At 60.8% G+C, this 20927-nt stretch overlaps 1 protein-coding gene across 1 annotated transcript in view; it reads right to left on the bottom strand.

The window, feature by feature from the left end:
• Positions 1-17075, bottom strand: part of KMT2B (lysine methyltransferase 2B) — a 34717-nt gene extending 17642 nt beyond the window's left edge. Inside the window, exons 1-7 of the mRNA XM_077841644.1 lie at positions 16821-17075; positions 12027-12102; positions 8186-10179; positions 1820-1918; positions 1421-1583; positions 751-997; positions 337-392 (exon numbers count right to left, since the gene is read on the bottom strand). Of these exons, the coding sequence (XP_077697770.1) occupies positions 337-392; positions 751-997; positions 1421-1583; positions 1820-1918; positions 8186-10179; positions 12027-12102; positions 16821-17075 (2890 nt within the window). The remainder of the gene's footprint in view (positions 1-336; positions 393-750; positions 998-1420; positions 1584-1819; positions 1919-8185; positions 10180-12026; positions 12103-16820) is intronic.
• Between the last annotated feature and the right edge of the window lie 3852 nt (positions 17076-20927).

Raw genomic sequence — 20927 nt, 5'->3', positions numbered from 1 at the left:
GAACATGCAGCTCAGAGCCTCAGGGGACTGGGTGAGCAGGACCCAGCTGAGGGTGCCCTCCAGGCTCTGCCATGGCGGTTTTGCTGTAGTAGGATGGGGTATGGGCCCCAGATGAGAGTGGGCAGGAAGAGAAAGCACTCCACCACCCGCCCGCCCACCCCCACTGCCTGCAGCGCTCAGTGTACAAACCCAGCGTGTGCGGGGGTCTGCAGTACACAGGAAGCTCCAGGACATCTAAAGGTTACTCAGCAAGACACTGGCAGAGCCAGGGAGAGAACCCAGGAGTCCTGGCTCCCAGCCCAGGCCCCTGCCAGGCTGCAGCAGCACTGGCTTTACCTTTCTTGGAGAGCCGCTCCATCTTGCGTGCCTCGATTTTATCGCACTTGCGGTACCTGCCAGGGCAGAGAGCCGGTCAGAGTGAGGGGGCCACAGGTGCGGGATCGCAGAAGGGGGCAGCAACACGCACGGGTATGTGTGTGTTGTGTCCATCACATGTGATGCGAAGGGGAGCTAGCAGGAGGGTGAGTGCATTCACACAGTGCTTTAGGGGGAGCTGGAGGGGTCTGGGGAAATAATACAGGGAGCTCCGGCAAAGTGACATGACTTGCCTTAAGCCACACAGGGGCACAGTCAGGGGGAAAGCATAGGAGTCCTGGCCCCCAACTCCCCACTCTAACCACCATGCCTCACTCCCTGCCCAGAGCCAGCCTGGCAGTCGGGCGCCCGGCCCCCTGCCCCGGGGACACTCACACACAGCACTGTTTCTTGGTGTTGGGTCCCCCGAACTTGGGCTTGTCCAGGCAATTGACGCAGGCCCCGCAGTCCTGCAGCTTCAGGCAGCCCTTGCACTTGCCACAGCGTGTCATGCGGTTCTTCTTGCCTGAGTGATGGTGGTGGGGGACGGGGCGGCGCACAGGGGGCGGGGCCTTCACCGCCACTGGCTCCACCTTCCCCCGTCGTGCTCGCCCGCCCTCGCTCTCTGAGGCGGAGGAGGTCTCTGTGGGGGAGATGGCAGCGGGGTTACCATGGGGTGCCTCTGGGCCCACCATGTGAGGCATGGGGCCGCCTGCAGGACAGCACCCCGTAGCACAGTCCCCCCCCCACCGCCCCACAAGCCCTCTCACCCTGCCCCTGCAGCACATCACCCCCTGCCAAGCCACCTCATAGCGCAGCCCCCCACCCCACTGCCATCCCTGCAGCACAGCAGCCCCCTCCAAACCCTCCCACACGGCCCCTGCCACACGGCACCCTGCTGTGCCACTCTATAGTGCAGTCCCCCCCACCCCACCCCACCCCTAAATGCAGCCCAGCACTCCCTGGCGTCACCCCAAAGCCAGCACCGATGGTGATGGAAGAGTCACCCACAGGGACAGCCCTGCATGGAGGCACCGCCCTGAGTGGGCACCATCTCCATACTCACCCTCAGCGGCCGGCGAGGCAGCGATCTCCTCCCGCTCGCGCAGGGGCAGGGCACTCAGGCGGGGCATGTCCTCGGGTACCATGGCACGCGATTGGCCCAGCGCCACTGCCGCATGCCGGCACACATGCTTGATCCGGGGGCCCTGCACTGGGGACTCCTGGCCCTGTGGAGATATCACAGCAGGTTGGGTACCAGAGGCAGAGATGCTGTCCTGCAAGAAGTGCCACGAGGCCAAGAGGCTGCCTCGCTCCCCAACCACTGGGAGGGGGTGTGCGGAGCAGGGCTGGAGAAGATATATCCTCCCCCCACCACTGTGTTCCTCCTTGTCCCCCATCACCTCTGCACAAAGCCCCCCACCCCACACACAGTGGCAACGATCCAGCTCCCAGCCCAGCATACCAATTTCTTGATCTCGTTCCTGTCCGCGCTGGCCAGGTCCGGCACAGCCTCCCCCGGTGCAGCCTCTGCATTCTCCTCTGATTTGACGCTGGGTGATGGCTGCAGGCGGGACACAGACAGACACAGCTGTGACAGCACAACCAGAGCTACGGGGACAGACCCCTTTCCCTCTCTGGCTCTGGGACATTGGTGGGCTTGGTTAAGGCATCAGGTACCCAGCACTGCAGGGTTCTCTCCCTGGCTCTGGGAAAGGAGTGGGGTCTAGTGAGTTAAAGAGGGGGCTAGGAGCCAGGATTCCTAGAGCCATGGATAGAACCCAGGAGTCCTGGCTCCCAGGTCCACCCTCATGCTCTAATAGATGCCACTCCCCTTCCAGAGCTGGGGACAGAACCCGGGAGTCCTGGCTCCCAGCCCTGCCCTTCTCTAACCACGCATCTCCACTCCCCCTCCCAGAGCTGGGGAGAAAAAGACAGTTACTAACCTTCCCTTATCTGTTGTTCGAGTGCTTCCTCATGCCCATGCCATTATGGGTGTGCGCGCGTCATTTGCACCGTTGCTGGAAGACTTTCCCCTAGCGGTTTCCGTGGGCTTGGCTCTGGTGCCCCCTGGAGCAGCACCTCCATGGCACGGTAGATAGGCACCAGCCACCTCCTCAGTTCCTTCTTGCCAGCAACTCCAACAGAGGGGCAGGTGGGCAGGTTGTGGGATGGACGTGAGCAACGCATCCTGAAGAACAGGGGTTACGGAAAGGTTAGTAACCGTCTCTTCTTCTTGGAGCGCTTGCACATGGCCAGCCCAATGTAGGGGACTCCCACACAATCCATCAATGGGGGGGGGGGGGGGTGTCAGAGTTCCTGTGAGACTGAATGAAGGAGCACTGCCCCAAAGACTGCATTGTTCCTTGCCTACTGGGTAAGGGATAAGTGCCCATGAATGTGCGGCTAGAGGACCAGGTCACCACCTTGCAGATATCTACAAACAGAGCATGAGCCACGAACGCTGCTGGTGAGGCCTGTGACCGTGTGAAGTGCGCTGTTAAGCATGGGGGAGCCATCTTTGCCAGGCCATAGCATGTGCAGATGCAGAACATTACACAGAAGGAGGTCCTCCACAAGACCGTGCTGCCTTTCATCCTTTCTGCAACAGCAACGAATAACTGGGTGGACTTTCGAAAGGGTTTGGTCCTTTCTATGTAAAAGGCCAGAGCACGTCTACCGTCCAGAGAGTGCAGCCTCTGTTCGTGTCTATTAGCATGAGGTTCAAGACAGAAGATTGGAAGATGTCCTGACTATTGTGGAAATGGGAGACCACTTTCAGAAGGAAGGACATGTGATCACACACAGACTGTCTCAGCCATGAAGGTGCCAAGCGGTCAGATGCAGGGACTGCATGCGGCCACGGCCCTGGGAGATCAGATCTGGCCACACTGGGAGACCAACTGGGGCATCTATTGAGAGGTCCAGCAAGATTCTGAACCAATGCTGGCGCAGCCATGCTGGTGCTAGGAGAATCATGTGGGGTTTGTCCCTTTTGACCCTGAGGAGCACTTTGCAGATGAGGGTGTGGGAGGAAAGGAGTAGAAGGAACCGGCCTCCCCATGACAGATAGAAGGCATCTGAGAGAGACACCAGGCTGTGTCCCTGGTACGAGCAGAACTGGGGTATTTCCTTTTGCTTCTGGTTGCAGACAGGTCCACCTAGGGAAACCCTCACTTCTGGAAAATAGCCTCCAGGACGTCCAGCCAGAGAGACCACTAGTGATGACTGGTGAAGGACCTGCTCAGGTGGTCTGCAAGCCCAGAAGCTAAGCAGCCTCCAGGTGAATGGAGTGGGCTAAGCAGTAGTCCCAGAGTTTCAATGCCTTAGACACAGGGGAGAGGATCGGGTTCCCCCTTGCTTGTTTATGTAGAACATTGCTATGGTGTCCATGAGGACTGACACATCTGCCCCAGAGCTTGCAACAGAAGGCTTGGCAGGCAAGGCGCACTGCCCTTCGCTCCCTGACACTGATATGCAGGCAAACCTCCTGTGTCCGGAGAGGCTCCGGGTGGGCTCCCCACCCCATATCTGGGGCATCTCACACCAGCTCTACAGCTGGTGTGGGCCTTGCAAAAGGAACACCAGCACACACACTGTCCTCACCCAGCCACCACTGAAGGGCGTTGAGCGTCGTCTGGGGAAGAGCGACCACTCGGTCTAGTGAGTGACACCTGGTAAATGTACACCGCCTCCAGCCACAGCTGCAGAGGGTGGAGTCTGAGACGTGCACTTACATGGTACAGCGTGCAGGAGGCCATGTGCCCCAGGAGCTTTAGGCAGCTCCTGGCTGCAGCGGTGGGGTATACTGTCTGGCCTGGTAATGAGGGCTGAGATGGCCATGAAAGCGGCTCTCCGGTAGGCAGGCCCTTGCTTGAGTCATGTCGAGGATTGCTTCTATGAGTTCTACCCTCTGGACGGGAGTGAAAGTTGACTTCTGCTCATTGATCAGGAGTCCCAAGCTCTTGAAAGCGGATAGAACGATTTCCATGGGTTGTTCCACTAGCACCTTGGACTGACCTCTAACCAACCGTTGTCCAGGTCAGGATAGACATGTGCCTCTCTCCTCCCGAAGAAGCTGCCCCCTCTGCCATGCATTCTGTGAACAGTCCCGGGGCAGCTGAGAGGCCGGAGGGCAGAACAGTGAACTGACAGTGGTTCGTTTACCACACACCGAAGGTATCTGTGTCCCCGGAAGAGAGCTATAGGTCAAGGGCGGCATACCAGCCCCCTGGATCCAGCAAAACCATGCAGAACTTTAACTTCTTTAAGAACTTGTTAAAGTTTGAGGTCTCGGATAAACCCGAGATCCCCACTGGACTTTGGAATCAGGAAGGAGCAGGAGTAAAACCCCTTGCCACTTAGTTCCCCGGGAACCTCCTCCACTGCCCCCGCCCTTAGGAGCAACTGCACTTCCTGGGCCAGGAGATTTTTGTGAGGAGGATCCCTGAAGAGGAATGGGCAGGTGGTGTGGGGAAGAGACAAACGGCAAGGCTTCTCCTACTTTTGCCGCGCAGAGCAACCACCAGTTGGACGTGATGTTGGCCCAAGCTCTGTAAATGTGGGACAAACGGTCCACAAATATAAGGCCAAGATCCAGGTACTGGGCTGGAGCCCTGTCCTCAGGTGCCCCCTCAAAAGCATCGTCTGTTCCCCGACAGTTGTTTCATATGTGCAGACGTTGAGGCTGCAGAGGAGTGAGGCTGGTCTCTTCCTGAAACCCCTATTACTCTGTCACCTGAAGTCCTGCCTCTCGTGGGACTAGTAAATATGGCCCATGGGCTGCGGCTTATCCAGGATGGGACAGTCCAACAATGTCAAGGTCACCCTTGAATCTTTCAGACTGTGCAGCTGGGCGTCAGTTTGTTCTGAAAATAAGACTGCCCTTCGAATAGGCGGTCCTGAACAGTCTGCTGGACTTCCTGGCTTCAGTCATCAGGCCTCCCCCATGAACTTCTCATGACAACTCCAGTAGCCATTGTCCGGGCTGCTGAGTCCACGGTGCTTAGGGCCGCCTGGAGGGACGCCTTGGCTATGGCGCTGCCCTCTTCAGTCACGGCAGCAAATTCTGCCCTAGGCTATGTCTACACTGGCAATTGAACGACAAAACTTTGGTCTTTCACAGGTGTTCAAAAAACCCACTCGTTGGGGTGGAAGATTTTGTCGGCAGGAGAGCTGACAAACAGCAGCTACATGACCCGACTTTTGGCTGCAAGGCTGTAGCAACACAGTCACTTTGCTAAAAGCTGGGTAGTGTAGACGTAGCCCTAGAGTCAGAGGGCAAGAGCTCTCTGAATTTTCTGGACCACTGACCAGGAATTAAAATTGTGACAGCTAAACGGACCCTGGTGTTTCGCGACCCTAAGCTGGAGGCGGCTGTGGAATAGATTTTCCTCCCCAGGAGGTCCAGCTTCTTTGCCTCTCTGGCACCCTGCTGCCTCGCGTCTCCTTCTTGTTGGCTGCAGTGACAACCAAGGAGCCCAGCATAAAGGTATTTGTAACCCTTAGGGGCAGGAAATACTTCCTCTTCACACACTTGGCCTTAGGCTGGAGAAAGGCTAGGGTCTGCAACAAGGCCCTCACAGGCTGCAGAATGGCCTTGTTCAGGGGCAGGGCAATTCTTGCTGGCCCTGAAGCAGTCAATGTCCACCAACGCTGGCCTGACTCTGCGATCTCCTCTATCTGGAGGTTAAGGTTCTGAGCCATCCGACACAGGAGCTCCTGGTGGGCTTTGTAGCCATCCTGCGTCGGGGCTGCAGCCATACCCACCACTGTCTCATCGGGGAGGGTGACAAAGTGGTCTGGACCATTGCCGGCACCTGGTTCTCCTCCAGCCCTGGCAGTCTCCTGCCGGTGTGGCTTGAGAACCCCTGATCTCTGCCCCAGGAACCAATCCTCTTTCCAACAGGGATGGAGGAAGTGCGCTTGTCTCTGAGGGTGCCAAAAAGGAGTGTCCCCCATGGGAGCCCTGGACCTGTGCGGCCAAGGGGTCCAGCATCTGCCATTGGACGGAACCCCACCCTGGTGGGAAAAGTCCCAGGGCCATATCCGTGGGGGGTCTGATCTGCCTAAGGTCCGGTCCCTTGCAAGGCACGTGACTCTGCCTGAGATTCGGAGCGCAAGGACCGGCTCCTAGGTGACAGGATGGCGCTGTGCCTCATGGGGCCAAACGACTGTCTTGCTGGGGGCGGCGCCACAACTGCTAGCGGCGTCGGGATTGCGAGCGGAGCTGGAGACGAGACAAGGCGTCGCTGAAGCAAGCCTGGCCTGGGTGCTGAGTCTCCCAACAACGAGTGGGATGGAGGGCAGTGCCTCGCCATAAGAACATAAGAACGGCCATACTGTGTCAGACCAAAGGTCCGTCCAGCCCAGCATCCTGTCTACCAACAGTGGCCAATGCCAGGTTCACTCCCTCTGGGGCACCTAACAGGTAATGATCTAGTGATCTTTCTCCTGCCATCCATCTCCATCCTCTGACAGACAGAGACTAGGGACACCATTCCTTACCCATCTTGGCTAATAGCTATTAATGGACTTAAATTCATGGAGGTTATCGAGTTCTCTTTTAAACCCGGTTACAGCCATCTTCGTGGGCTTGTCCAGGACTGGTGCTTGCCCTCTTAATGACTGTCTTGCTGGGCCCCGCAGTGCCTGACTTGTCCCTCGTAGACCGCAGTTTGGAGACAATGGTGCCGGGAGGGGTAGAGGTTTTGCACTGCCCCATAAGCCTCTGGTGCTGCCAGGTTCATGTCCTCTTCTTGAGGAGCTCCCCACATGGATACCGTCAATACCGGACTTGACAGGTCTCCCATCCCTGGGGCTGGAGTCAATGGGCTGGTTGAGATGCACCCGGTTGAGAGTGGTTCACCACAGCTCAGTCATCCCCCAACGCCCCGATCAGACTTCTTTTTGGCCCCAGTGATGGGGGAAACAGTGCTGTGTCACCAGTGCAGATTTCTTGGGTGCCAGAGATGCGTGCTGGGGACCCGACAGACGCCAGCGCGCACCTGGTAGAGGGAGTGCTCAGTACTGGGTCTGGTCACCGCTCTGAAGCGGGACAGAGTGCCATTTCCGTAAGTAGGAACTTCAGTTGATTCTCTGTATTTGGGTTCTTGAAGTTCCTACAGATCTGGCACTTACCCAAGATGAGACCCTCTCCTGGGCACTTCAAAACATTGCTCGTGAGGGTCACTAACTGGTATGTGCCCGGCACACTGTTTAAACTAAGTCCTGGGACCAAGGCATGCCCTGGGGCCAGGGCCGGTGCTTACTAGAAAACTAACTAGCTCTATACTTATGCTAGCGAACTATTTACGCTTATCTACCATCTATTTACAGGAAGACCACCATGAGGAGATCTATTGCTGAGCAAGAAAAGATCGTTCCAGATGGAAACAAAACAACTGAGGAGTCAACAGGTGCCCACCAATTGCGCCATGGAGGCGCCACTCCAGGGGGCACCAGAGTCAACCCAACAGACACCACTTGCGATCAGGGGGAAAAAGCCTTACTTACAGTGACCGTGCATGCAACACACGCACACCCATATTGGAATGGGCATGAGCAAGCACTCGAAGAAGAAACCAGGAGTCCCAGCTCCCAGAGCCCCCTGCTCTAACTGCTCGACCCGACTCCCCTCCCAGAGCTGGGGAGAGAACCCAGGAGTCCTGGCTCCCAGCCCCATCCCCTGGCCCCATGGGAAGCACAGTCATTAAGGCAGGCTGACAGGTCAGCATGTGCAGCGTCCCCCACTCTCCTCCCCGCCCAAGGCACCCGGAGACCCAGTGCCCGCTTCTCTTCCCCCCCCCCGCACGGAGGCTTGGTCTCTCACCGGGGCCAATCTGAGCAGTTGCTGCTGGTCGATCTTGAAGAGCTGCACCTTGGCACGAGTCAGCAGGCTGTAGACTTTGTCCATGCCCGACAACTGGGCTGGCTGTGCAGCCGGCGCTGCCTCCTCCCGGGTGGGTGCCACAGCTCCCTGCTCCTCGGCCTCACACCCAGAGCCCTCCTCCTCCTCCTCGGACTCATGGCTGGCCAGCGAGGCCACGCGGCGGATGGCTACCTTGCGCACCACGCCTGGCGCGTCCACATCCTCCATCTTGATCAGCTCTGTGTCTGGGGGGGCAGGCAGGTGCTGGGGGGGCTCCCCAAAGAGGGGCAGGGTTAGGTGATTCGTTCGGCCCAGCAGCCGCTTGCCACTGCGGGTCACCACGGGCTCATAGTGGGGGGAGGGGGGCTCCGGCCGAGGCACGGGGGACAGTGGGGGGTCCTTCCCGGCCTCGCTGAGGCACATGGGCTCCGACTCCTCAGCCGACACAGTCAGCGATTCGTAGATCTTCAGGTGGGCTTCACTGGGGGTGAACTGAGGGGCCCGGAGCAGCGGGAGCCGCCTGGCTGGTGGGGAGGGGGCCAGGAGGGGGCCAGGCGGAAAGATGTGGGGCTCCTCAGGGGGCAGCCGGAAGAGGGACTTGCCCGCCTCGGGGGGCAGAGGCGGCGAGGTGCTGAGGGAGGTCCAGCGGAAGGTGGGCTCCCGCAGGATAGAGCGTCGCTTGCCAGGGAGGGTGGGGAGGGGGGAAGCTGGGGGCGAGAGGCCAGGGGAAGGAGGGGATGACGAGAGCGGGGAGGGGTACTCGTCAGGTGAGCGGGGGGGCTGGCCAGGCACCACCTCCTGGCCAGGGGCCTGCTCTGGGACCGGGGGCTCCCTGCGGAGCAGCTCCCCTGCTTCAGGGACCTTGGCCCGGGGCGCTCGCCGGGGGGGCTCATCCATGAAGCGCCGGGGAGGGCGGATGAGGCGGCAGGAGCGGGCGCTCACCACAGGCATGATGAACTGGCGGATATTCTTCAGGAATGTGGCCTTGTGCCCGGGGGGCTCCTCGCCCGCCGCGCCAGCCCCCTCCCGCTGGGCAGCCGCCACCCGCTCGGCCCGCTGGCTGGGGGTGAGGGGCGGCCGACCCCGACCCCGCTTCAGACACTGTGCCCGCGTGGACTGGGCGATGGAGGCCGGGGCAGCTGATTCCTCCTCTGCCTGGGCCGGGCATGGGGGGGACACCGGCCTCTCCTCCCCAGCACCCTCGCCCTGGGCCGGCGGCTGCAGCCGCCTCCGCCGCTTCCACCGAGCTTGGGTCGGAGAGGCCGGCTCGGCTGGTGCCTCATGGGGCCGCTGCTCCTTTGGGGGGGCAGGGGAAGTGGGGGAGCCCCCTGGCGAAACATCCCTTCTCTTTGGTGGGCTGCTCTTCGTCCTCTTGCTGCCCTGCTTCCTGCCCATGGGGGGCTTTAGCCTGGCACGGGCCAGCGCCACCCGCCCCGACTTCAGCCGCTTGGCTTTGGAGACGAACTTGAGCAGCAGGGGCAATTTCTTCCGCCCACGCCCAGGGCCCTTCCCCCCAGAGCTCGGCCTGGAAGCCGGGGCCGGCTGCTGGCTCTTCCTAGGAGGCGCAGGGGCAGCAACAGGAGCCTTGGCACCCCGCCGAGGAGCTCCCGGCTTCTTCTTGAATGAGCCGCGGGGGCGGCCCCGAGGCCGGTGGGGCACCATGGGGTCTTGACTCTGCCCCCTTGGGGGGCTGCTGGGGGATGGAGAATGGGGCTTGACCTCAGAGGGCCCTGGGTCCTGCTCGGGAGGCGTCCTGGTGGTTTGGACAGGGCTAGCACCCGGAGGCAAGCTTGGCCTGGCCAGTGGGGGCCTAGATCTCTGGAGCAGCTCAGCCAGGGCCTTGACCATGCGCTCCCGCTGGGCCTCGCCCTTCCTCGGCTTGGCCAGCACCTTGGAGGGGGCAGCAAGCAGGGAAACGCCCCTCTTCTTCCTACTGCTGGCTTGGGGCGACATGCCTGCAACGAGAAAGGGGAGGGGGTGAACCGCGGGGGTGGGACTCGGGACCCCACCCGTGCACCACCACACACCCGGCCAGCCAGCTAGTAAGGGTGGTTAACATGTGACAACTCTATCCCAGCCCCCCAGTGCTTGGGGGAAAAGCAGCCATCACCACAAGGCCTGGCTTAACACTCGGGGGACAGCAGTCATCAACCCAACCAAGGCCTGGCTTAACACTAGGGGTGGCACTGTGTGCCTTGCAGGATAGAGACAGGACCCCCTCCCCCCCACCATTCGTACCAGGGCACCCTAACTGAGATGAGATCCCCTCATTGTGCCAGGCACTGCACAGACACCCCATATCCATTAGTGTGAGTGCCAGCCGCTGCCCAGACAGACCCTGCCCCAGCTTACATCAGAGCTCCATTGTGCCAGGCACTGCACAGATACAGTGAGAGACAGGACCTGCCTAAAGAGCTCACTGTCTGAACAGCCAGAGGCGTATTACCCCCATTCCACAGATGGGGAAACTGGGGCCCAGGGAGAAGCAGTGAGCTGCTCAGGATGATGCCAGGAGTCAGCGGCAGAGCCCTAGCTTGTCTGGCATCCCTCCTCCCAGCCACCCCGCACTGCACACCTCTCCCTCCCCTTCCATGCTGGAAACGTGCTGGGAACAGACAGCAAGGAAGCCAAGGCTGGCAGGGGGTCTGTGGGCACTGGACAAAGGGAATCCTGCGTCCCCAGGAGGGGCCCTCACCCTGACCGGGCACCCTGGGTACTGCAGGAAGCTGGCATGGCCAAGCAGTTTCAAGCAGAAGAGAAGCATGTTCGCAGTGGGAAGCAGTCTCAGTTTATCCACACCCAAGTTAACTCTGCCAGGAGAAGCTGGCACCTAGACCCCAGCGGGACCGCCGTTATGCGGCGGGGATGAAACAGCAATTCCCTGTTGTCTGCGGGCATGAGCTATGGCTGGTGTAACTGGGCCCACCCTATGGCGGGAGGTAGGGGTAGCTATTTTAGTTAAGTTTCAGAGTAGCAGCCGTGTTAGTCTGTATCTGCAAAATGAAAAGGAGGACTTGTGGCACCATAGAGACTAAAATTTATTTGAGCATAAGCTTTCATGAGCTATAGCTCACTTCCGATGAACTGAGCTATAGCTCACAAAAGCTTATGCTCCAATAAATTTGTTAGTCTAAGGTGCCACAAGTACTCCTTTCCTTTTAAATAAGATTCCCTCCCCCCAAGATCAGTCTTCATGCCAGGCCTTGTGCTGCGATGCGAAGGGACATTGAATGGGGAGGCCCAGCTGGGAGAGCTGCTGTAAAGTCAGTGCAGAGTCCTGGGGGGGGACAATTAACTCAGTGTCAGAGCAGCAGGTGATGGTTCAGCTTGAATCGTGCCCCGGTCTGCCCCGGCGAGATGAGTGCATCCCCGCGGGTGTGCCCTTTGATTTCACACCGTGCCTGGTCCTGCAGGTTGGTGCCCTTGGGCCCACCACACCCAGGACAGAGGGAAGTGGATTGTCTTGAGTGTTCAGATTTGAGTCGTAACAGGACCAGAGCCCCACCCATTGTACACTCACGACACAGCCCCTTCACCGTCAGCAGCCTCAGAAAATCCTACAGGTCCTGCAGGCTGACCCCTGTGGGACAGAGGTAGCCTCCAGACAGCAGCCCCATTGCAATCAGAGACGGCCAGGCCCCTGTGCAGCGGTGCTCGGCCGAAGGGGGCTGGGGAACCCCAAGGAGAAGCACAGCGCAGGAGACGTGATGAGGGGCTGGGGACGTGGGATGCCAGTGCTGACACCTCCCTGGTGCCGGATTGAGGGGGTGTCCGTGTGGGTCGGGCCAGCCAGTGCCCTCACCTCTCTGGGAGCGCAGGACGGTGCGCAAGGAACTCTGGGAGACAGGCTCATCGGGAGGGAAGCCCTGGAACTCTTCCTGCAGGGAGGGAACAGAAAGGGGCTGTGGTTAGATGGAGGATACAAAGCTCCAGCCCCAATATGAGCCCTGCCCATACCTGGGGATGGCTCCAGCCACCCCTTGCTACATAGCTACATTCCAAGCAGCACCAAGCTGGGCCTACCCATAGCCCCAGGTCCCACTCTCCCATTTGCCCCTAGGATGACCTCACCCACCTGGCCCCAGCCATACCCCCTAGGCCCCATCCAATACACCTATTCAGAGCAACTAGAGGTGGCCATGCCCACACCCCTTAGGCTCCACCCACCCAGCAGCTGTCCCACCTACACCCCCTCCACAGGCCCCACCTACTGACGTGCCACACAGCTGGAAGCAAGTGCCCAGGCAGGTAGGCTGGCACAGCCCCACCGTGGGACAGTGAAGGATCAGGATGAGCCACTGCGGCACTGCCATGCCAGCAATGGGGGGATGAGATAATCCCAGTGGGCTCCATGCTATAGCTATGGGGCGGGGGGCTCCCCATCACAGGGACACAGACTCCCCTTGAGCCACTAGGTGGGGCGGGCTCCTCCCCCATTGCCAGCGGGACTGTACCCAAGGTGAGGCCTGGACAAGCCACTGGGACCAATCCCTCCTCCAGCAGCCCTCTGCTGAACCCAGCCCCACAGCCGTCATGCGTTCAGCAGCCCCAGATGGGGCAGGCAGTGGAGCCCACCCAGCAGCTGCAGTGATCTAACCAGCACTAACCCCTAAGTAACTCCAACTTGCTGGCTTCCTCCTGTACCAGGTCGCCCGGCTTCCATATTGCACACTGAGACACGGCCCATAGGACCCTTGCATCAGGCACAATCGGGGACCCTCAGATGCCCAAGAGTCAGCACTGCCCCAGCCAGCGTGCAATCCACCACGAGGGGATACCCTGCCCCAACATATGTTGCCCATTCCCTCGCAGCTTTGATAGAGGCCCCAAAGGATAGCAAGGGCCTTAACGGATTGCACTCCCCCAGCTCCGAGATGCAGCTGCCTCTAGGGCAGGGCAGCTGGGGAAAGCCGCATACAATGCCACCCAGGGAGGCTTGCCCAGCACTAGATGCAGCTGCCTTCACCAGGGCTTTGGAGCTGTATTCCGGCACTGCTCCAGCTCCAGGCAAAATCCTGCAGCCCCACTGCTTCGGAGCTGCTCCGCGCTCCAGCTCCGGGCTCCGCTCCAAAGCCCTGGCCTTCATAGTGGAGTATGGCAGGCACACAATACATGAGCACTTCATCATCTTGTAGCCGTACCCAGCTACCCGACCCCAGAAGCAGCAACATGTCAGCGGGGTCAATGAGAGACTGTTCCTCAGGTGCCCCATCTCAGCGCCAGATAAGTCATCCCCATGTGGCTGTTTCCCAGCATCCCCCAGAGCTGGCTGGATCTCAGTGCTGGACGAGCCGTCCCTGCACAACATGCTTCAGCTCAACTAGCTCCAGCAGTTGGGTACGTTGGGAAGCTAGAAGCAGCCCTGGGGCATGAACCCTGCACAACAGCGCCCCCTCCTCTCTGCCAGTCAGGTGGTGCTGCCCCTCTGTTGCAGGCTCTTCACAATGGGCTGCTTTGCCAGCTCAAGGGCATCCAGCATGAGCTGGGTCCAAGCCGCAAGCATGCAGGGCTATGCAGGTTCATACCACCAGACTCCCCCTCTCCACATGCCACCTCAAGCAGCGGCCAGCACTGGGGGCGTCTCACGCACCTGGAGGAGGCGGTGGCGATATTCACCTGTGCGCTGGGGAAGAACCGGGGCCTGCCTGAGGTCAGCCTGGGCACGGCGCTGCAGGTGCACCTGACGGTTCGCTAGGCAACAGAGCAAGGCCAAGCTACGGCAGGACAAACTCCTCGGCTCAGGTGCCAAGAGACCACACCACCCACTGGTACATGGGTAACTCCACTCGGGAGGAAACAGAACCAGCCCCTCTGCTGGCACAGCAGGAGACTGGCAGCCACCTCTACATGCCCCTTGAAGGATCTCCAGCTAGGTCAGAAACCAGCAACCTTACGCTGGCAGAACTGCAGCAAAATGAGCCAAGGAATAGCGAGAGCAGGGAACAGAGCAGGAGAGCTTTTCCTCTAGGGGCTCCAGCTGTGAGTAGGCCCCAGGGCAGGGACTGGCTGGCTCAGGGGGGCAAGAAATGGGTCATGGCACCTTCCCCCTCTAGGGGGCACCGGCTCCAATTGGGCCCCAGGTCTGTAGTGGCCTGATCCCAAGCACCTTTGCTGGAGTCTGCAGCTCCCAGCACCCCCTGCAGAAGACAGCTGCACTCCACTGTCCACAGGCCCCTGCAACCGGACAACCCAAGGCCCATGGGCTGGGAACAACCAGCTCCCCATACCCACAGGAGACAAATAACCCATTCTGCAGGGCAGGCTGATCCAGCGCTGGCCTTCTCCCGCCCCATGGGATCCCTGCCAGCTGGCTGCCCTCACCGCAGCTGGCCCAGCCCCGAACGCTGCCCATTCCAGCAATGTTGGCACCTCTCTCCAAGGCCGGGCTCCTGGAGTCCCGTGACCAGGCGAAATGCAGCGCTTTCCTCTCCAAACAGGAAGGGCAAGTTCCCCGACCCAGTGTACACAGAGACATACAAGAGTGACGGCTCAAGCTCTGGGGCAGAGATTGGCATGTGCAACATCTAGCAAAGAAGGGTCTGTTCAGGCCAGGACCCCCCATGTGCTAGGACAGCCCCACATCTCCATCCATAAACTCCAATCATTTCCAAAGAGAGCAGAGTCACCAGCCCCCTTAGACAGGTGGGGAAACTGAGGTATGGAGGGGGGAGTAAGCCAGTGGCAGAGTTGGGGCTGGACCCTAAGTCTCCAAAGTGCCAGTGCTCCATCCACTAGGCCACACCACCTCCCCAGCATTGCCTATTCCCTAATCCGGGGGTTTGACTCCTGATTCCAGTGCAGCTCCCGCCCCATGCACAAGACCAGCAACGTTCTCTATGCTGCGCTATGTGGGAGGCCAGCTCAGAGCCAAACCCAGCTCCCCAGCACCAGCCGGCCTGCCCACAGCAAGAGCCCATCCAGACCATACTAGCCTCTGGCAGGAGAAGCATGAGGCATGACAGCAAGGGGTAGGAAGGCTGGTGCCAGAGACTCGCCCCACTCCCGAGACAGGGCACCTTGCTGGCCACTAGCCGCAGCAGCACGAGCCAGCTGGCAGTTCACTGGGGTCCCTCAGGACGAGGAAACCCCTCACCTCTCACTGCACGCAGGCCCACCTGAAGAAGGTAAAGGGGGAGACCATCTGTATGTACCCACAAAGAGGGGCCCATGCACTGAGGAGGGGGCAGGCAAGGAACCAAACATGACTCCAGGGCAGATGACAACTAGTTCACAGCGACTTTCCACCACTGATTGTGCAGGGAGGGCTCCGAGCAGTGCCATGCCTGGGGCAGGTCGGGAAGCTGCTGGGGGTGGCATTGCCAATTGCCGCCCAGACTCTGAAGCCAAACTCCGGAGGGGAGCATGGAAAAGCCGAGCCCAGTGCCGGCTACAGCCAGCCAGGGTGAGATGGCCACTACATGTGCCTTCTGCTGCCCAACGCACACCATATGGGCAGGTCTCCCTACAGACCCTCGTCTGACCCACCCCAGCCCAACAGAACTATTCAGGCAGGGGGCACCCAGAACTCCTACAGGATGGGCTCCCCTGGCCAGGTGTCACTTCCCAACATGCAGCATCAAAACCCCTCTACATGCTGGTGGGCTACACCCCACAACTCCCTAGCCCCACAAACAATGACACCTACCCCCAAGCAGAACCCCAACACTGTCCCCAACCCCACACAGGGGCCACCTCGACCCAGCTCCATAGAGTCCACTGACCCCCCTAACTTTCCCCTCTCCCACCAGCAGCCACACATAACACTCCTACGGGGACCCACCCCCACAGGTCACCCAGCTCACCCCCAAGATACCCCCTGCCCCAGAGTCACAGACCCTCCATGATGTCCCACCCATCAATCTTCCCCACACCTCCAGCCCTGGGGCCCCAGATCCTTTCCCCATAGGGATGCCCCCCGTAGCTTCTCCCTATACTTCCCAGTTCCCCCAGAAACTGTTCAGTCCCCTCTCAGCCCTAGGGTCCCAGCACCCCATTCCCCAACTTCACCAGCCCCCCAGCCCTGGGACCTCAGTTCCTACCCCTTGACCCAGCAGCCCCCCAGGCTCCCAGCCACCCAACTGCTCCCCCAAGCCCCCACATTCCCCTCAGCTCCACCTCCCACTCCCCCATAACATTCCCCAACCTCTCCTGCACATGCTCCCAGACTCCCAGCTCCAGCCCTCTCCCCACAGCCCCCCCATGAGTTTCCAGACCCCCAGTTCCCTTCCTACACGATCCCCCCAGCTCTCCCCTCCCCCCAGGTTCCTATCCCAAGGCCCTTCAACCCCCAACTTAGTTCATCTCCCCCATGCTGTAGCTCTAGCCCTTGCCCAAGCCCAGCTGCTCTCCCCAGCCCCAACCCCACAAGCTCCTATCTCAAGCCCCCCAATCCCCAGCTCCTCCACTCAAATTCCCCCCCAATCCTCCCCCCAAGTCGCTCCCCACACAGCTCCTGCCCCCCAACTGCTCCGCTCAAATTCCCCCAACCTCCCCCGCTCCACCTCCTGCCCCCCACAGCTCCTGCCCCCCAACCCTCCCGCTCCAGCTCCTGGCCCCCACCTCCCTCCCCCTACAGCTCCTGCCCCCCACCGCTCACCGGCTCCTCCTCGCTGCTGCCCCCGCCCAGCAGGCCCCGCAGGCGGCGCAGGCTCCAGCCCAGGCCCAGAAGGCTCCGAAGCGCCGGGTCCCCCAGGCCGGGCCCGTCCCCGCTGGACCCGCCGCGCAGGGGCAGCCGCGCGCGCAGCCCGGCCCGGGGCAGAGGGCGGCCCCCGCCCGGCCGCCCGGGGAAGCGGCCCCGAGCCCAGGCGGAGCCGCCACCGCCGCCCGCCGCAGCCGCCGCCGCCGCCGCCATCTTTAACCGCTGGGGGGGGCCTGGCCCGGGGGGGCGGGGCCGCCGCAATAACAGCCCGGCCCGGCCGCGGGGCACCATGGGGGATGGAGTCCGAGCAGGGGCGGCGCCGATCGGCCGCAGCGGGGCCGGGACTACAGCCCCCAGCAGGCATTGCGGCTTCGCTCCCCGCCCAGCCCAGCTGCGGCGCACCCCTGGGGGATGGAGTCCGGGCGGCGGCGGCGCCCATTGGCCACAGCAGGGCCGGGACTACAGCCCCCAGCAGGTAATGCGGTTCCGCTCTCCACCCCCCCCCGGCCCGGCCGTGGGGCACCGTGGGGGATGGAGTCCAGGCGGAGAGGAGCGCAGCATGGAAGGAATAATAGCTCCCAGCAGGCATTGGTGCTACCCAGCCTCAGAGAGAGACCCCGTTGCATCATGGGGATGGAAATCCATGGTGAGGGCAGTTCTTCAATGCACCATGGGAGTTGTAGTCCTCTCTGGCCTGCAGGAAGGGCAGAAAACTTCATCTCCCATGCTCCACTCGGAGAGATACTGTGCAGCCTGGCATAGGTGGCCCCAGCTCCTCTCTTCCTGTCACATGAAAGAGCTAGATGTAATTAAATGACTACGACTCCCAGCAGGCACTGCGGCTCCCACTAGCCGCAGGGCATCATGGGGCATAGAGTCTGGGGAGGGAGGTGCCATGTAACTCGATCGAGACAATAATACGGGGGACTACAGTTCCCAGCAGGCATTGCAGCTGCCAAGGTGGAGAGGAGGGGGAATGGTGTCCAGCAATTCCGCAATGCACTATGGGAGTTGTAGTCCTGTATGGCAGTTAGAACAAGAGAGGACTACAGCTCCCTGAAGGCATTGCCAAGGTAGGAGAGATGCAGTGCATGCTGGGATATGCAGCCCCAGCTCCCTTTCCATCCCCATGCAGCATTGCGAGGTCAACTCCCAGCAGGCCCTGTCTCCACACAGTTGTGTCAGCCATTCAGGCTCAGCAGCAATGTACCATGGGAAACGCTGTCCTAAATGGTCAGTTCCCTCTCACAATGCCTGGGGGGTGGCAATTAGACTACAACTCCCAGCATACATTGGGCTCATCCTGCCCACTCTTAGCCCAGGGCACCATGAGAAATGTAGTTCTGAGACACTGATCACAACCACCCCATAGGCTGAAGGGGATAAAAGGTTACAACTCCCAGGAAGCATTGTGCTGCATGATATTGCAATGCACTGTGGGAAATGTAGTTCTGGGCTAGGCAGCCCTCTGCCCCAGATTTTGCAGTAGTTGTCCAGCCAGCAGGCATCACACTGATCCATGTGTGACGTGCCCAATACGGCTATTGGGGATTCTCCTTGAGGAGTCCCACTGCAGGGGGATGGAGCAGCAGGGCCTGCACACAGTGGCAGAAGATCCTTTTACTGGAGACGTCCCGCACGGCAAATGACAAATGCCCCTTTTAACCTGCCTGCTGGGGGCGCTGGACAAAAGCAGCAGAGACCCCGCGGGGCACCTTTCTCAACTGCATTCCCTGCTGCCCGGCTGGCGAGAAGTGATCTATGAATGGATTTGTGAGACCCTCTGCAGTCATGCGATTTTCCATGTCCAAAGTGCCGCCGCGTAATGTCTTGCAGGCAGGGGCGGGACAGAACTTTTGTGATCAACAGAAAATAACAGAGCCCTTCAGTATCCCTGAGACATTTAATAGAAAATGAGATCCCCGCCCCCACCCCACCACACATACAGCTTGTGGGGCCTTGCCACAAAGGGGCAAGGGACGGGACACAACATACAATGGCAATCGACACTGCAACACAGCTGGCAAAGCCAGACTGAGAGCGGAACGTGAAGGGCTGGCCGGTGAGGCACTCTGGTTGCTGTGGCTTGTTGGTCTTCGATTTCCCCAGCTGTGTAATGGGAGACTCTGCCTGTCCAGATAGGGAAAGTCTTTGGGGCAGGGAGTGTCTCTGACTCAGTGTTTGTGCAGCTCCCGGTGTGATGGGGGCGGTCTGTGCAGCGCCCAGTGCGATGGGAACCCCGGTCTCATAGGCGGCGGGGAGTCTGTGCTGCACCCAGTGCGATGGGGACCTCAGTCTTGTTGAGGGGTCTGTGCAGCACCCACAGGGACAGGGGAGTCAAAGCAGGCAGAGGGGGTGTGGGAGCAATGAGCGTGTGGGGCAGGATAGAAGGAGCAGTGCCGAATGAACTCCAGCTATTTGTCCCCGTCCCCCAGTTCTCCAGTCCCTGGCCCTGGGGCCAGTTCTTACCCCCACCCCCCACCGCAGATAACTTCCCAGTTCTCTACTTTTGGCTCCGGACCATTTAGCATCGCCTGGATTCCCGCGGGCTGATGAGTCCCACCCCGCTGCCAGGTAATGAGTGACCCACGGTAATCAAGGTGGGGCTTTCCACAGCCACTTGTGACTCTGCGACATTGCAGCCCGGGACTGGCAGAATCCCTCCCCTCCAGTCTCAGCTCTCTGGCTTGCGGCAGGTTCATGCCCTCTGAAGCAGGCTGGCCATGGTGCCCATGCCACACGCATGACTCCCAGCCAGTGGGTGGCGCTCCCAGTGCACCGTGTGTCACAGGCAGGGGAGCAAGCCATGGATCTGTGTTCTGCAGGTCCAGCCATGGCCAGTGGTGCCCACTCCCCATGCCAGGCGCTGCCACACCGATGCTGGACCCCACGCCCTCCCCGTGCCACACACCATCGCAGATCCATCTGCCACACTGACGCTGGTCCCCACGCCCTCTCTGTGCCATGCACCATCACAGATCCGTCTGCCACACCGATGTTGGTCCCCGCACCCTCCCTGTGCCACGCACCATCGTAGATCTGTCTGCCATGCCAACGCTGGTCCCCGCGCCCTCCCCGTGCCACACACCAACACAGATCCGTCTGCCATGCCGACGCTGGTCCCCGTGCCCTCCCCGTGCCACGCACCATCACAGATCCATCTGCCATGCTGACGCTGGTCCCCGCGCCCTTCCCATGCCACGCACCATCACAGATCCGTCTGCCATGCCAACGCTGGTGCCCGCACCCTCCCCGTGCCATGCACCATCACAGATCCGTCTGCCATGCCGACGCTGGTCCCCGTGCCACGCACCGTCACAGATCCGTCTGCCACGCCAATGCTGGTCCCCATGCCCACCCCACCATCGCAGATCCGTCTGCCATGCCGACGCTGGTGCCCGCACCCTCCCCGTGCCATGCACCATCACAGATCCGTCTGCCACGCCAATGCTGGTCCCCATGCCCACCCCACCATCACAGATCCATCTGCCATGCCGACGCTGGTCCCCGTGCCACACACCGTCACAGATCCATCTGCCATGCCAATGCTGGTCCCCATGCCCACCCCACCATCGCAGATCCATCTGCCATGCCGACGCTGGTCCCCGCGCCCTCCCCGTGCCACGCACCGTCACAGATCCGTCTGCCATGCCGACGCTGGTCCCCGTGCCACGCACCGTCACAGATCCGTCTGCCACGCCAATGCTGGTCCCCATGCCCACCCCACCATCGCAGATCCATCTGCCATGCCGACGCTGGTCCACGCGCCCTCCCCGTGCCATGCACCATCACAGATCCGTCTGCCACGCCAGTGCTGGTCCCCATGCCCACCCCACCATCGCAGATCCATCTGCCATGCCGACGCTGGTCCCCGCGCCCTCCCCGTGCCATGCACCATCACAAATCCGTCTGCCACGCCAGTGCTGGTCCCCATGCCCACCCCACCATCGCAGATCCATCTGCCATGCCGACGCTGGTCCCCGTGCCACACACCGTCACAGATCCGTCTGCCACGCCAATGCTGGTCCCCATGCCCACCCCACCATCGCAGATCCATCTGCCATG

Source organism: Eretmochelys imbricata, chromosome 24, assembly GCF_965152235.1.
Source record: "Eretmochelys imbricata isolate rEreImb1 chromosome 24, rEreImb1.hap1, whole genome shotgun sequence".
NCBI lineage: Eukaryota > Metazoa > Chordata > Testudines > Cheloniidae > Eretmochelys > Eretmochelys imbricata.
This window is presented reverse-complemented; position numbering and strand designations above follow the sequence as displayed.